Raw genomic sequence first — 17,208 nt, 5'->3', positions numbered from 1 at the left:
ATTTGGGTGCTGTGGACATGCCTGGAATGTGGTTTGCCACGCTCTTGTGCTGTAAGGGGATGTAGAATGTTGCTTTCCCTTGCTGCAGACTCATGGTAGAGATTTGCATCTGGCAGATTGGCTTTGGACAAACCTGTAGGGTAAACAAATGGCACAGCTCCCTCATGTCTGAGAAAACAGCTTGAGAGAGCAAAACCTGCACCATGTTCTGACTTCAGAGGACAAAAACATAACCTAGAGAAGACCTCATCTTTCTGTCCTTAAAAAAATCTTTGAGCTACAATAGAGCTAGTCAGTTAGGAGACAGATAAACATGGTATCTCTGGAGCCTGCCATGAGAACAAAACACAAATTCAAGTGGGAATAGTTCCCTGCTGGCTATGCAAGCTGATTCTTTGAATAACTGGTGATGGCACAGGAATTTCCTCCTTTTTTATTTTCCTTTTCTATCTCCCTAAAGAGTCAGTTCCTACAGTAAGAAGAATTTCAGAGAAAACTGTGGCCTAAGCACATGTATGTGCTCATGCAATCATCAAAGGAACCAGTGCTGGGTGTATTGTCAGTTCCTCTCCTGCCCCTGCCCAAAACACACAAAAAATTACAGGCTTTGCCTTTCACTTCTTGAATAACTCTGCTTTTAAATCTGACTCTGAAAACACAGGGCTGAGATGGGCTGTTGTATATAACTGCATCTGGTCTGAAAAGGTATGACAAGAGCTCTGGAGGGAATTTTGCAGGAATTAGGAATGGGAATATGTAGCTGCCTGTGAGTCAAAGATTGTTGAGGGTTATGTGTAAGCATCATTCTCTGCTCTTGCTCAGCAAGTTCCAGTTGTGGGCTTACTAGTGTTTGAAGTTCCAGCTCAAGAGACAGGCTGCGTGCCTACCTCCAGGGCAAGCTTTGAGCACCAGGGAGATGGGACAGCAGCTCTGTAAAGCACTGGGTTCCCTGTCTGTTCACTGGCAGAGGTCATTGCTTGGAGCAGGTCCAGGCTGAAGACCTTGTCAGGCGTGGTACAAAGTTTTGGGTTGAGCACGGCTGCATCTCAAATTTGGGTACTGAGGGGCTTTTGTCTTTGCAGACACTGGCAATCAGTTCTGGGAAAGCTTTATCAGCAACCATGGTGTGTTTTAGGAAGAGAAAGTCCACTCTTGTAATTGGTGCAAGCTGAAAACTGCCAGGGAGAAATGGGTTTGTCCTCTTTGTGCTTTGCACAGAGATTGTGTGCAGCACTTCAGCTCTTGACAGGTGGCCACTTTGCAAGTCTCCCAGATTCTGCATGCTCTGTTTGGGACACTAAGGGTTGAATTTAACCGATGGAACTGGAAATGAGTTTTACCATAGACAATGATGGGAAATGCTAAATAACCTGGAGCGAAGGGTGAGGGAAACAGTCGATCTTTGTCACAAGTTTAGCACTCAAACTGAAGATTTTGGCTTCTGGGCCCCTGTTGTAAAATGGTTTAGCCTAACCCCACCCTCTCTCACCTCCAGTGATGATAACGAAACATCTGTGTCCAAATCAGTAGGCTGCTACAGTAATGGAAAGCAAAGAAGTGCCCTGGAGTAAATGAATAATTCTGTATTCTGCACAGGGCTTGGCTGGTATTCAGTAAATACATTCACTGTGTGGCCCGGACACTGTGCCAATGAAGAGAAAACAGAAAGAAGAGTAACTAGCTGCTCTTTCAGCAATCACTGTCTTCAGTGCATTGAATATATGGAACTCCAGGCAAAATAACTGGGGTCATGTTATAACTCCAGTTCTGTAAGTCATTTAGAGTAGGCATGAGTAGAGTTTGTACCAGCAATTCTGGTCCTGGCACATCCCAGTGCCAAGGACTGGATTTTACAAGCTGAACGTTCTTAAGTTGTGCTATTCTGTGGGGTTTTTGCTTGTTTGTTTGTTTGTTTATGAGTGAAGTTTATTTTACCACCTGTGTTGTGTATGCATGGTGTGAGAGATGGATCTATTTATGGACTGATGCAGAGAAATAGTACAGATGAATGCTTGAGGAAACTAACTGCAGGTGTAAACAACCACATCCTGAATGGATGAACCCTTCTTTAGAGGTGTTTTCTGGAAAGTTCACAGGAATGATCTGCCAATTAACTGGAGAGGCAGGAGGGATCTGTAATGTTACAGTGGCTTTTGGAAATGATGGTTGTTTCTTGCAGTCTCTGCAAGACAAAGGTGGATTCAAGATTACTGTGTGGTTTTCCCAAAATACGCTATTTTAAAGAGGTTTGTTTTTAAAAGATAAGTCAGCGTGATCTGAGGAATTTCTTTTTTCTAACTACAAGAACTATAAACAAATCTGTAAGTTATGAGGCAATAGTTGAGTACATCACTAGATAGTGTGTGGTCAGTTTGACCCTGCTGCCTTAATTTAGGAGGTAATTTTCAAACCACTATAAAGAAGGGCTTTGTGCTGCCTTAAAGGGATATGGGCAATCTCTAAGAAACAGGCATACTCACAGAGACAATCCCTTTGGCTCAGTTTTTGTTTGGTTGTTTCTCTTTTGCTATCTATGGTGCAGTAAATTAAAACAAAAACAGGTCTGGACTTGGCATGCCTTTGTAAATAAACTGCTGTGTGTGAATTGACAGCTCCTTTGCAACCAGGTTATTTATTATAAAGTTTGTTATTCTCCCACCAGAGAACTTGTTTTGCCCAGTATTAACAGAATGCTTATGGTAACACCTCCCACCTCTGCACTGCAGCAGTTACACAAAGTTCTCACAATTTCATTTGTGTCCTTTTAAAATCTCATTTTGTTGACTGCTGGAATAGATGATTTCAATATGTGAACTAGAGATTAATACTTCACCTCTGCTTGTTTGCTCTGCACAGCTCACCTTACCTGTATCCGTTCTGCTTCATTCCTCTCCTCCCACAGAACTGCTTGGGGAACAGGAGGTTTCAGCTGCTCCGAGTTTCTCGAAGATCCGGTTTGTGACGGTGGCCGGTTACAGCCGTCGCTTCCTGACAAAGGTAAAGAACTTTGAAGGCTGCATTTGGTGAACTGGAGTCTCCTTCATGCAGTGTCCTTCCCCCCCTCCTGTTACAGATGATCTCTCACTGTCCTCCTGTGTATCCCACTCTCGAGGCAGGAAACTGTGCCTCTGCCTGTGCAGCTGTGAGCACAGGGGCTGTTCAGAGCAAAGAGGTTGTTGAGTGTCTGCAAAAGCACCTGTTGGCCCTGAACACACTGTTGTGACAATGATCTGATCATGGCTGGTGTCAGCAAGGAAAAACTAATGTATCAAACTTTTTAAAACTTGTTCTCCTTACTGGTACAATTTCACTGTGGCCCAAACTAGCCTTAGACTACTACCTGTTTTCTCTTTCTTTGGTCACCAGCTAGGACTGAATGGGCAGATGCGAAAGTCTCTGGTTACTTAGCAGCTGTGTCCTATCCACTTCACCTAGTGAGAGGATATTCAGGCAAGCAGTTTCATTCCTCTGGATGTTTTTTATACCAAATTGCAACCCCACCTTTCATATGTGACTCGAAGCAGGGACTAGCTTCAGGGGCTGAAGATGGCCTGTCTGCCTCAGCTGAAAGGTTTGCTTTGGTGATGGTGACATCATTAACAGAGAAGAGCAAACAGGCCTAACTGTGGGCCATGCCATGACCTATGACCACAGCCCTTGGCAACCAAGAATGTTGAACAAGAAGGCTAATATAGAGAAATCTTCCCCCCATTCTCCTAAGGGCAGACTATTGCTGTTGTGGGGGAGAGAGGCCAATGACTGGTTTTCACAAGGACACAAAGAGGGAGACACCCATCTAGCTCATGGATGTAGTGACAACATTGGGTGAATCAGTGTGTGCTGTACAGCTCATGAATACAGCAAAGTCATGGTGACCCAGGGCACGGAATAGTCTTAGCAGCCACGATTGCACTTGTTTGGCCTTTGTTCCAGAACCAAAACATATGAAGTGTCCTCTGATTCAGTAGGGAGAGAAAAGGGACTACTTAACTCTTGCATTAGTACAGTTATTCAACGAACACTTGTTTCTCCCAGCATTTGTTCTTTCCATGTCTGTGGACTTGCCAGAGGAACCAAGTCATTGCTTTGGAACAGCTCTAGGAATCAAGTCTCTATCAGCCACATCCAGGTCTGGAGGAGAATGTCCATCCACCACCTGTTTCTCTTGCCAGGGCTGGGCAGCCCCAGCTGCATAGTCCCAGCAAATACAAGAACTAACTACAGGAACAAATGCCTCACTCAAACCTGAGGGAAACAGTGCTGTGAGCGCAGGTGTGAGTCCATGGGGCCTCATTTCCTATGGGAGGAATATGGGGACCTGCAGCTTGAGCTATGAGGTCTGTATTGCTGTGAGACAATCTGCCTCAGAAAAATTCATCTCGGTGTGAAGGGCCTTTGCCCTCTGTGCTGTTGGAGCTGTGATGGGCTTCAGCCCAAGCCTTTCCTGGCTTGTAGAGGGTGCCCGCTCCGTGCCCGCTCCTGCCCATGGAACAGCCCAGCCCTGGACGATTGCTGAGCCAGTGGCGGCACCTGCCGGTATTTTGCAGAAAGTTCTGGATATTGGTGATAAAAAGAAAGAAGCAGCCGTTCAGAGCAGGATGCACACGACCTCAGGAACAAAATGTAGTGATAAGGGTTAACGAGCTTTCTGTGGGAAAATCCCTAACCACAAAAGAAAATCCCTCCAGGAAGGTACACAGTATATCCAAGACTACCTGTTTTCTAGGAAACTCCCTCTAGATATTTGGGCAGCATGTATCAATATAGCTGTAATAATTTGCGTAAGATGAGCTCATGTTCAGGATCCACCTAAATGCTATTTATTTCCTGCACTGGAAGCAGCGGGATTTCTCTGGTTACACTGCATTCTGGAATAATATTTCCCTCAGTAAATTTTACTGCCTCTTCATGTCAGCTGAGGTTTAGACTGTCGCCACAGCGTATTTGTGTCTTAAATAATTACTGCTTGTAGTAGTACTGCCAGGTGCCTTTAGCATTTCCAAATCAAAGAGAAAGAACAGCTTGGTCCTGTGGGCCTCACGAACGGATGGGACTGGGAGATGGGGGTGTAGGTTAGCAGAGCACTGAGAGGTGGTATGATAATGTACACTGAATATTTTTACTTTGTTTTCATAAATCCTTATGGTATCATCATTCCAATTCAGTATTTGTGCCAGCTAGTTGATATTTAGTTTTGTTTCCCATACAGGTAAGGTGGGGATTTTCTCCCTTTTTGTGGCTTCTTGTTCCCACTAACATATTCTGAGGACATTTACCAGTTTTCAACCACATTTGACAGACAGTTATTAACTTCTGACAATTTAAGATGTGGCCTTACAGAAGAAAAATACCCTATTACTTCCATTATTGAGGGGAAAGGCTGGCAAGCTCCTTCCTTGGTAGACCTCAGGTCATCCACGCTAGGCAGGAATGAGGAGAGGCATTGCAAATGAGCGTCATTAGTACTGCTTCTCCCAGAACTACTTGTTCTATCTCAAGATCTTGTATCTTTTATTGAGAGTTGTTTCCCTCCCACTAAATCCACAACATTCATAGCATTTGCCAAGAAAAAGTCATGCCCTCCTGTCCTGACCATTCCTGTACTCTGTACACTGCAGCGTGGCAGATGTTATTAAGGGTTGGATAAAACTGTGAGTGAGGCACTCTGTGCAGCATCTGTGCTACAAGAAGATGAAGATCTCTTGTCTCGCTGCGGGATGCTTCTCAGGAGGGGTGTAGCAAGATGCCAGTTCAGTAGCTGTCCCTCCTCCTTGTGCTAAATTTCCCAAGCCTCTCCTTTAGTTTTGCTGTGAACATGCAGGATTTCCAGCCAGATGTCTGTCTGATTTACACCCATGTAAATCAGGACTGCCTCCAAGTCTCTCCTATCTTTGAGCTGCCCTGGTGTGGTACAGACCTGCTGTGCTGCACCTGTGCTGACAGCAGCATGTAGGGCAGCAGGGTGCAGACATCCGTGAGCCAAAAAAGTGTGGGCTGGTACAGCTCGCTGGTGCAAAGCTGCACATTGTGGCTCAGCCTGCATTCGCTTGGAACCAGGCCCAAGCTAATAAACCCAACTAGATTGCTTCCAGACCCAAGCTGGCCCAGGAGGAGCCAGCGCAAATGTCACTGTGTTATGGTGCTTGCTCTGAGCTAGCTTAATAGTCTCTGCAGGCACGGGCCAGCTCCTGCACCTGTAGGGCAGGCAGGGAACGATGCATGTCCATAGACTGAAGCACTGAATGCAGCTGGAACTGTGTGACCAGAGAGATGTCTTGGCCAAGTTGTACCCACCTCCAACACATCTCCTGCTTCCCAGCCCCTGTCCTTGGCAAGGCTTTGCTCTCTCCTCCGTGACATGCTGCAGTGGCTGTGGCTTTCGCACACAAGTTGTTTATAGGGCACTGCCAGCTGTTCAGTGGCGGGTTGGCTTGTGGATGTGCGGTGCCGGGGCAGCCGCATGCCTGAGCAGATTGCCTGGGGACAGGCATAAGGATCCTCGACGACCGCGGGCAAAGGGAAAGGGTCCAGGCCTATGACCGCGGGGCCGCGGGAGGGAAAATCATGGACCTCTTGGGAAGCAAGTGGTCAACTGCAGGGACTCTCCCCACCGGGGTGGACACCGGGAAGGTGGGGACCCGGGGCGCACCTATTCCCCGGCTGACTCTATCCCACGGGCCCCCACAAGCACGGAGGACCCTCGATCGCCCTGCCGTGCTCCGTGAGGGGCGGCCGCACCAGGCCCGCGGGCGCACCCCGCTGTCAAACCCCGAGGGGCGGCCCCGGCGGCACAGCCCTCCCCCTGCCCGCCCCGACTGGCCCCGCCGCTGCGCCAGGGTAATGGTCCGGGCCGCCTGCGCTCTGGCAGCCGGCCCTGTGGCGGGGGAGCGGGGCTGAGCCCGTGCGCCCGGCGCGGCGGCGGGAGCCGGCGGGCAGCGCGTCCCCCCGGGCGGCCCCTCCCAGGTAGGAGCGCGGGGGCGCGGCTGTCACCGCGCCCGGCCGGGCTCTCCCCCCTCCCTCCCTCCCTCTGGGACCGGTGACTCGGGGGCCGCGGTGAACCCGGCGGTGGCGAACCCACTCTGCCACCGCGTCCGTGGTTGCCGGGGCGGCCGCTATTCGGATGCCTCAGCTGAAAGGCACCGGCCTCCAAACAACCCGCCTGTGTGCCGGGCCCTCTCCCCGCCCCTCCCGGCCGCGCTCGCCTTCCCGGGAGCGGCTACGAGCAGCCCGGCGGTGTTGCCTAGAGAGGGAGCGAAGCCGACGCGCGGCACCGGCCGCCCCGTCCCTCACGGACGAGCCACCGCCGGGGGTCCGAGCTCCCCGGGTCATCCTCCGTCCGGCCGGTGTGTGTGAGACAGCGGGCGGGTGCTGCGGGGTGAGGGCTGAGAGCAGCGGGCTGAGGGCTGCGGGGTTGAGGTTTGCGGGCTGCACCGCCTCACGCGCGGCCGTTATCGGCCGTTGGCGGCGCGGGGCTGAGGCGGGAGCAGCTGAGGGCTGAGGCGGGGGCTGAGGCAGCGGGTCCGGGGCGGCCGCCCGCGCTGACAGCCCGTGTGCCGCTCGGTGCAGGAGAGCGGCGAGGGCCCTGGCAGCAGCCGCAAGCGGACATGCACTGTGAGCTCGCCGCGGGTCAGAAAGGCAGCGCCCGCGTCGAGGTGACCGACAAATGCCAAGGAGCGCCTCAGAAGGATCTGCCGCGGGTGACTCGTCCCGGCGCTGGTAAATCTCATTTGAATCCTCAGATGTCCTTTAAAGTATCTGTCAGCAACGGCAGTGACCACACGGAGCCTCAGCAGAGCCCCCCTGAAATGTCAGCACCTCTGCTAGATTTCATCCCCAAAAGACCCAGCATATTCGAGAGGATTCCGATTCTGCCGAGGGCGCAGGAGCTGCGATGCGCTAGAGGCTCGAAAGATTATTTCCAGCAGCAGAAACATCAAAGCGTGAAGGGTGAGTTTAAAAATGCATGAACTGAACACTATCACCACCAAAAACCTATTCACCAAACAAATAAAAACGTAACAAGCCTTTTTTCCCTCCCCTTCCTTTTGGTCTTCGTTGTGTTTTCTAACTTGTTTATTTGACTTCAAGCTTTAAAACTTTTTTCCTGTGCACCTTGGAGGCACAGGATAAACCAGACTGTGCTTTGCCGGTGTGAAGCTGAGTGTGTCTTAACAGTATTTTAAAAATCTTGAGACCAGCATCTTCATTAGTTGTGCTGAGCGGGTGCTGCTCATGCGGTCGCGTCTCCGAGGTGGTTGTTTTGGGGTTGGTGCTGAAGACTGGGCTGGTCTGTCCTGCGCCACGGAGTGCGTGTGGGGTGTTTGTGAGCATGCCTGGCTGACAATAAATGCCTGGTTCTTATTCAGCAGTTTCACCATGGTTGCTTGGTTTTTATAGTTTGTATTTCAAGGAGGTGTTACAAATGCTGGATTCAGGCGGTGAATCCTCAGACTTGGGAACTCCTGGTGCCCGGAAGGTCACATTCTGCTAGTTAACAAATGCCTGATTTTCAGCTGTCCATTGTTAAAGAAGTGGCACTGAAGTAAGGTCAGAAATTGCTTACTAAAAATCTATTAATTAAGCTTTTAAACTAGAACTTGTTAACTGGGCTGAAATTCAGTTTTAAAATAATCCCTCTAAGGTATCACTGAATGGGCTCAGAGGGAATTGAAGCATTCCTTTATGCTACTAAGTCACTTGCAGAGACATATGTTCACCTAAGGTTATTACAGTAAGACAATGTTTTCTTTAATTTTAGAAAGGTAATTGTCTTTTTTCTCTTATCAGTCCATTCTCATTCTCTATTTTATACATGTACATGCAATTATCTTGTCGGTGTAAGACTGTTCTCAGTGGGATTTTTTCCAGTTCTGCCCATTCTTCTGAAAACTAAAAGTAGGCTGCGTGCCCTTGGACTAGTGACATTTTCTTTTGTGAGCTTGTTACCTAGGGTGATGGCACCTTTCATTGCCATGAAGTTATGTTAATGAACACCTCAGTCTGTGCTAGGTCTGTCCTGTAGACTCTAGGATGTGTTTGTTCATCACCACTGAATACAGACAGAGCAAAGCAGCAGGTTATAAATTACCTTTTTTATTTTTCTGTTTGTTAATGCTGCAATTCTTCTCTCTTGATTTAAAAAAAAAAAAAAAGGTTGTTAATGTTTGGCAGGAATGAAATGAAGGTCTGTTACGCAGACTCATGTTTGGAGGGGGGAGAAGGAGGATTCACAGAGTATGAAGGGAGAGCTACAAGCTCTAGTACTGCTGCGCTGCTGCCTGTGAAAGGGACTCAGGGGGTGTTTGAGTCCCTTGTTGGTGCCACGGGTGAGGTTGGTGCCACTTGACACGGTTCATGCCAGCATAAAATCCTGCCCATACATTTCCCTGTGAGGCAGACTGTTGAAACACTTTTTTTTTCTTTTTTCCTTTGAGCTATTTAGCCCTCTTTTCATGCATATCCCTCTTGCTATTGCAGAGGGGAGGAGTGTAGAGAGGGAAAAAGTGTAATTTTGTGTTCACTTTGGTCTTTTATAGTAGATGTAGGTGGCCATGGGAGAAGGTTGCTAATTCATCTTTCCTGACAGATCAATTTCCCATTTTCACCACTGGGGGAAAAAAAAAAAAAAAGGTGTTTTAAGTTTGGTTGCTGTTTTTGTTTAATGTGTTTTCTGTTTAGGGTGTTACCTTGTGGTTGCTTCAGTGTATGGGTGACTTGAGTCATGGGAGTAAGTAGGAGGTATCCATGGGCAAGATAGGGTTCATTTAACTGAGCAGGATGATTTTATGGATAATGCTGGATTTTTCTAAAGATGTCAACACTGAGTTTTTTGGGTGAATTTCTGTTGTTTGTTTGTTGGGGTTTTTGTTTGGTTTTGCCTTTTTTTTTTTTTTCCTCTCTCTCTGAGAAGACATTTTCAGGAGGAGTTAGGGAAAGTAAAAGTTAAAGTAAAATTTTGAGTCTGATTTAAAATGTGCGGGATGTGCTGCTCCTTCTGACTTGGACAGTGTCAGCAAGTGCTTTAATGTCCACTGGGGCATTTTAGAGTGCTCACTGTTCTCTAACTCACAAAAAGAGTGTATCTAAAGTGGGCTGTGCTGCAGACAGGAGAGCTGCTGCTCTTTCAAGGAGCAGTGCAAACCATCTCCCACCAACCCTGGTTCTCTCTTGAAGATAAAGGACTGGGATAGCTGCATGTGGATGTGATATACCAAGATAAAGCTAAGAAATGGGAATGAGGGAAACATTCAGATTTACCCAGTGAAAGGTTTTGGGGAGGAAACTGATGACAGCTTAATTTCAGACCATCGTGCTGTGCATCTCCTATTCTCCAGCCCCAGAGTGCCATGTACCCAGTAATTCCCTCTGCAGTCTGGGTTAGATTACAGAATGTGCCTCCTGGTTTTGGTTTATCCACAGTTGAAAGCTGCAAGTAGGGAGCGTAAAAGACGCTCTCTAACAAGAGCAAAACCAATTTTTATAGTTGCCTGTAAGGTTTTTCTTCCTAAACAAGCCCTACTTTTTAATTTTTTTTTTCAAGAAAAGAATGAATCACAATGATACACTACTAATAAAAAGGGCAGCTTTGAAGTAATCACAATGGGGAAGAAGTATCCTGCTGTTGTAATGTGTCTGTGGTGTTACTCTGCTGCTTCACAGTGTTTTAAGTTGTGACCCTGCAAAATGCTTCTGTGCCTGAGCAAGTCTTTTGGACTTTATGAACAGCCAAACAGAAACTCGAGGGGTGGTGGTGAGCATTATTTCTGGGAATCAGATCATTTGGGTCTAAACTTTGCAGGATGGAGCTGTTGGTTGTTTGCCAAAAATACAGGTATTTTGGAAATGTGCTTCATGTTTTGTTCTGTTTGGGAGCTGTTTAAAATAAATGTCCAGTTTTCACCCAGCCAACCCCTTCTGCTGTGGCTGGCTGCGATAAGCACCACACTTTTCTTGGTCATTAATCTCCCCATGTGTCACAGGGCAGAATATTTGCATACAGACACTGCTTTTTAGAGGCATTTGGCATAGGATAACTGTGCTATAAGGTATGAAGTCCATTTTACAGTGTTTTCCTGGGATTCTGTGGGTTTGGTTCCATGTCGTTGAATTTCATGCCACGCTATTACAGTTTTGAAAGTAACACAGGGCAAAATACTTATTGTCTACAGGGAAGAAGCTTTTGGGAAGGCTTTAGTGGTGACAAAAGAGTAATCGATAAAGATGCCAAATATCTCAGTTTCTAAATGACTTTGAGTATGGCTGTTACCAGGAAACATTTCTCCTTTTCATTCTTTTCCAGTTTTGTTAAGTGTACCTAATTCATGACTCAGTAGAAATGACGAGATTTATCCTGTTAGCTGTGCCACTGGGAAATCATCCAAATGGCCTGGACCTTTGCAGCAACCACTTCAGATATTAACTTACAGTGGGCAAAACAATAAGCTGGTCAAGTTGCACTAGTTGGATGTTTCCTTGTTGAGAGTATGTTTTGTTCAGACAAGGAGAAAACGGGTTGGATTTTTTTTTTTGTTTGTTGTTAACTGTAGCTGCTTTCAGCAGACATACAACCGATGTATTGAAATGTATTAATTTCCTTCTACTGTTGAGAAGGAGGGGTAAATCTTGCCATTTAATCCCCCTGTGACTATTTCCTTGGTTATCAGGACTGTCCTTGTGAAAGTAACAGCTGATACTGTTGTGGTCTTGAGCAAAAGCATATTCTTTGGTTATATGACTTATTAGGTGAATTGACTCATCTTGGACCTGATCCTGCCATTTTCTTCCTTACATCTTATCTGTGTTCACCTGAATTATCCCACTGGAGCAAGTGTGACTGCCTAGGGCTGATAAATATGATATGAGCTGATAAGGAGACAGGGACAGGTTCACTGGTGTGGTGATCTCTAAACTTTGAGTTTTATGCAGAGCCGTAGAAATAATTATTTCTTATTTTCACTCTAGTTCCCTTGCTTGCTGCAGTTGAGCTCTCTGCTGCAAAAAGGAGTTTAAAGGCTTATTTGAACAAAGTGTGCAGTTACAGAACTGTATTTTTATTTCATGGTCTTTTTTTTTTTTTTTTTTGCCTAATTTTATTTTGTAAGGGGAGAAAGGAGAAGAAACTGCAAATTGGAGAATGTGTTCATAAATTCATTTGGAATAAATTGTGACTGTCCTCTCCTCCCTTAAGCTGGCTATAATGCTTGCTTGTCTTGAATAGGCAAATAACTTTCAGTTACTTGCTGCTGAAGGAAGTTCTTCTAATGATTTGTATTGCAAAATCAGTCACTGAATTGAAGATGGGACTTCCACGGATTTAATTTAAAAGAGGTTTAATTGTATCTAATAATTAAATCCATTGTAGTAGAGAGTATTTAGCAAATACAAGCCAGGAGATCTAATGATCAACCAGTCATATAAAGGCATTCAGTACTTGTAAAGTAAAAGCAAAAACCTCTTTCTGCTTCATGAAAAAACTACAGCTGTTGGAAAAGCTGAAGAGAATAAATGTTGTATCTATTTTAATATTGTGTAGAATTACATGGAATAACAGATAATGCAAGATTAAAGGAAATAAATCTAATCATTGGAAGAAAATTTTTGATTTGATTTGAGCTCTGTTTGAAGGAGTAGAAGTTAAAAATAAGAAATTACTTGTTCTGTCTTTAAAATGTTACAGTAGTGGAGGTTATTATCTACTGGGCTAAGTGGAATGAGAAGAAAAAAATATCCTTTCTTCTTTTATAGTAAGAAAAAAACCTCTACATCTTGCAAGTGGTTAAGTATATACATTACTGTTCTGTGAGCAGTCTCATCAGCTACAAAATTTTGGACATAGAGCATTCTAAATGATCATTTAGATGTAACTGAATACATTATTTGTATCTTAGAGTTCAACCCTGTATACACATAAACTGTTAAGTGCATGCTGAGGATTCTTAGTATTTTTGAGATTATACTCTGGGAGGGCTTCAAGATTCTTTTTATTAGTGAAACTGCTAAATTTCAAGTGAGTGTCTTCTAGGAGACTGTACCGCTTCATTGAAATAAAATGGTTTGTTTTTTTTGTTGAATAAGAAGGACAAAATTTCACCCTAAATTATTAATATCAGTAGGAGTCTTGCCACTACCTTTAGCTGGGTCAGTATTTCAATCCTAATATTACAGAAGTTATTTTTCCTGTGTACAGGGAAAAGCTTGTAGAACAAATAACAAGTTTCTGTTAAATCCATCTGTAAGCCGGGAAGTGGAATAACGTATGGACTATGAAGAGAAATCTGTAGTACTGTGAATATAATTTCCATGCTAAGTACCATAATTACCATTATTCTAGAAATTCTGCTGTTTAGTGATTTTAGAACTGTTGAAGATGTTGATGGCAGGGTAATTGGAGAGGGAAAATAGATGTAAACCACTCCATTTTGCACTCCAGATTTCTATGATTGTATGTCAACAAGCTTGAGCCAGGCATGCAATCTAGTAATCATTTCACAGTGCCTGAAACGGCTTTTAATAGACTGGTGTTTGTTTGCTCTTTTTTTCCCCTCAGCCACCCAACGTTGTTTCCCAGCACACTGCTGTAACTCGGAATACAGGGTTCCAAAGCAAGGGCAGTGCTCACTGACTGTGGTACAGCGTAATCTTGCCCTACAAATGTGCAAACAATAGCAAAAGTATGTGTTTGGGAATATGGCACAGCTGTTATCTTCTGCCGGGAGCAGGGAGCGTTACAGTGACATAGAACGACCAGTTAAAACCACTCTGGCCGTTTTATTGCTTGTAAATGGGGCGTGTAAAGAAAAGCAAGGACCGGTCCCTCCGTTCAGATAACCATCAGCGCAGACTACCGCGGCACTACCTTTCTGCACAGGCTTTGAAGAATAGAGGCAAAGAGTTCCCCTTTTTCCTTCCCCTCCTATTACATTTCTGGCACCCTGTATGTGAAATCTCGATTGGAGCCTGAACTTTCTGTTCTGAGAATCTGTGCTTCACTGGTTACCTGGAACAAAGAGTTATTTTTTTTTTTATTACAGTCATTAGCTTGACTATATGAAATGATTGTTAATGATTATTTGTAGACAGAGGACTGCTTGTAAAACAGATGAGACATTGCCAGAGCTGCAGTAGGAAATAGATCAAAATTCTGTATTTTAGGTTATTTTAAGGTTTTGACCATTACAAGGTTGATCTCAATCAACTGAAAGTGCTTAAGATCTTTTTATTTAAAGGAACTGTTCTGCTTTAGCTCTAATAATTATGTCTGACTTTTCCATCATTACATATGAATGTATATGGGATTATTCTATCGAATGGATTGGCAAGGAGCACTGCGATTGAGCCTATGGCATCACATTTATTCTAAGGGTTAAACGAATGCAAAACATCATAAACTACACTTACTTCTGGCATTTACGTGTGTGATAAGAGGGCTTTGTGAGAGCTCTAGAGTTGTTAGTTGTTTTACAATGAGGAGAAAGCAAATACATTCTTACATGTTGTTTGCATGTTAGCCGGAGGGAAAAATGACACTAAGGCGACATCATCAAATACAGTAAAACTAACTTTTTAATACAGATGTCCATTGTTGTTTTAAGTGCTTAGGGGGTTGGTGGTTTGGTTTATTTTGGAACTTGCTGAACTATATGAAGTGTGTCTCCAGGGGCCTGGTATTTTAATACCTTGTAGAAGGTTGTATAACAGTAGATGATGTATTTCGCCTGCCTTCCAGTGCTGTAAATAAATTACACGTGCTGGCTTGGGAGAACGTATGTGAGGTGTAAATCAAAGGCTAATATAAGAGGAAAAATACCAATTAGTGATGTCTTGTAGCAGGTTAGAGTTTCTTTATGCATTTATCTATAATCAAGAGATATAAGAGCAGTAATATGTATAAAAATGTTAACATGAGGCGCTTCCCAAGAAGGGGTAGGGGGTCTAGGATTATTAAAAATAAGTGCTATGATTCACTGCTTTTTCACAATTTGCTATGGTTAAGTCGCTTAAATACTGAAGTCAACAGTCCCCTAGGCAAAGAAAGATAATATAATTTTAATTGTATTGTTAAAATTGAAATTTGATAGCTTCCACTCTCTAATCCTATCTAAGTCTTGGCTGTATTAAAAGGAAAATAGATGCATGTGTCAGTTTTGGAGCATAATCTTTCTTTTGAGTTTAAAGAATGATAAATGTGCTTCAGACAAGCAACACAGCAGTTTATTGGTATGAATGTTTTCCTAAATACTACATGCTTAATGCAATCCCCATTCCTTTATAATAAGTTTAAATATTAATTCTTTGGAATGCTAGATGCCTAAAGCTAGATAGAAATGCTGTGCAGTTTCAGATATCTAGGAGTGGGCTTGTGAAACAGGATATTTAACTGGGAGAGATGAGTAGCACATTTCAGAGTTATTAGGGCAGAACAACAATGCAAGAGGATGACTTTAAAAAAAAAAATTACAAAATTGTTTTCTGTGTGTGAGGCTTAAATACCTTAGAATTATTTATTTGAAACACAAGAGTAGATTTCCTATCTATGTAGGTTCTAGATGACATTTTTTATTACTATTTTGTTTAACTTCTTTTAGCTGCCTGCCCCTCTCTACGGCAGCTGGCTTTGATTTAACCTGAATCCTTCACTGAGAGGGAGTGATCAGTCACAATGACTGCAAGTTGTGCTCTTTGATGGAACATCTCTGTAGTGGCTGAAGAGAGAAGACTGAATAGGACAGGAAGGGTGCTCATGGAAAGGAGCAGTTTGTATTCAGAAGGACTCACTTTCCTCTAAATCAGCACTTACTGTTTCTTATGTAAGTCCTGCCTACCTCCAAAGCCCCATCTGTGCTGGACAGAGAAGAGAGAGTTAAAGTGAGAACAGATAAAAGAGGAAATTTCTGGTTTATTACCTGCTATTTTCTGGGAAAATCCCAGAAAAGGTTTAACATGAAGTTTCATGACTCTTGATTTGCCCTGCTGCTCCTGCTGAACTTGCAGGGGGTTGACTTCAGGAGGAGGCCAGTGTTGAATGTTTTGAAAATTCACTCCATGCTCCTTTGAGACACAGAAGATCCAAGCGTTAAATTCTCTCCTGGAGAGAAAAGTGTGCAAGCACTTGTAGCCCAGTGCTGGGATGCCAAGGTCAGTTAGCACAGCACGTTCACCTTCAATTTTTCTTCTGTTTGAGACCGTGCATGGGTGTAAAGCTGGAGTGATCAGCCATTGTATGTGAAACAGGCAAAAGTGGTGAAGGATTGTGGCAGCAGCCAACATGGCTGAGTATATAAATATTTTGGATGGACAGAACAAGGGTGCTTGAACTCTGTTGTAGACTGCACTACTTGTATCATTTAGGGGCAAATCTTTGTACCAGTCATGATATTTCTACAGTGAGAGCATAGCAGAGTATGGTGTAGAGAAGGACAAGCCAGTTTTGGAAACAGAAACAGGGCAATTGTTTGGGCAAACCATCAGGGCCAGGTTGATTTTTCTATGCTGAGAGACAGAGTTTATTAGTTCAGGTGCAGCATTGGGATGATCTGGCTGTGCTCAATGTTTGAGGTCTGATCTGGTGGTGGTGCAGGGCATAGCATTGCAGCTTGTGTCCGTGTCAGCCCAGGGTGGCACTTGCTTGAGTGTGGATGCCGCCCCTCTGCACAGTGTGTGCATGGACTGAGCTTCTCTCCAGGCTACACGAAGGTTGTGGTGTTTGCCCTTGTTGGTGAGTCTCCATGAGTGCGAGTGGTGAAGAGTGCAAATTACATCTTTGTTATCTTTGGGAGAGTAAGGTTTCTAAGAGAACATTTTAGTAGGGCTTCTTGCTGCTTGGCATCTGCATTATGCTGCCAGTTGCAGAATTGTTGCAGAGGAACAAAATCTCCCATTTATTTTAGTGCTTGATTTGCTGAGGTGAGGGAAAAGAGGCTACGTTAAGGGAGCTGTGTTGGAAATATTGGAAATAGCCAAGAGTAAGTAGCTGTTGGGAGGAAAATTTCTCCCCCCCTCCCCAGTTTTCTGGGTTGCTCTTGCCTCCCAGCAGATGGCAAAATCTCTTAGGGCTTGTTGTTCTTGAGGCAGAAATCACTCAAAGGACTGTGTGTCCCTGGGCTTCAGGTGCAGGTGGCTCCTACAAGGTTCCCAAGATCCTCATCTCTCTGGCAGAACAGATTTTGCACGCAACTGAGACTGTCTCCAGGACTTGAACAAGAAAAAGCA

General features: G+C 44.6%; 1 protein-coding gene across 3 annotated transcripts in view; it reads left to right on the top strand.

The window, feature by feature from the left end:
- Positions 1 to 6,920: 6,920 nt before the first annotated feature.
- GLIS1 (GLIS family zinc finger 1) overlaps positions 6,921 to 17,208 on the top strand; it is a 181,705-nt gene continuing 171,417 nt past the window's right edge. For 2 of the 3 annotated variants that reach the window (XM_048313176.1, XM_048313175.1), the window contains exons 1-2: positions 7,049 to 7,343; positions 7,567 to 7,947. In XM_048313176.1, coding sequence (XP_048169133.1) covers positions 7,121 to 7,343; positions 7,567 to 7,947 — 604 coding nt within the window. In that variant the 5' untranslated portion in view covers positions 7,049 to 7,120. Of the gene's footprint in view, positions 6,964 to 7,048; positions 7,344 to 7,566; positions 7,948 to 17,208 lie in introns of those variants that run through there. The other variant, XM_048313177.1, reaches the window with a different exon arrangement.

Source organism: Corvus hawaiiensis, chromosome 9 (genome assembly GCF_020740725.1).
Source record: "Corvus hawaiiensis isolate bCorHaw1 chromosome 9, bCorHaw1.pri.cur, whole genome shotgun sequence".
Lineage (NCBI taxonomy): Eukaryota > Metazoa > Chordata > Aves > Passeriformes > Corvidae > Corvus > Corvus hawaiiensis.
The sequence above is the reverse complement of the archived record's forward strand: the minus strand, read 5'-3'. Positions and strand labels throughout refer to the sequence as shown.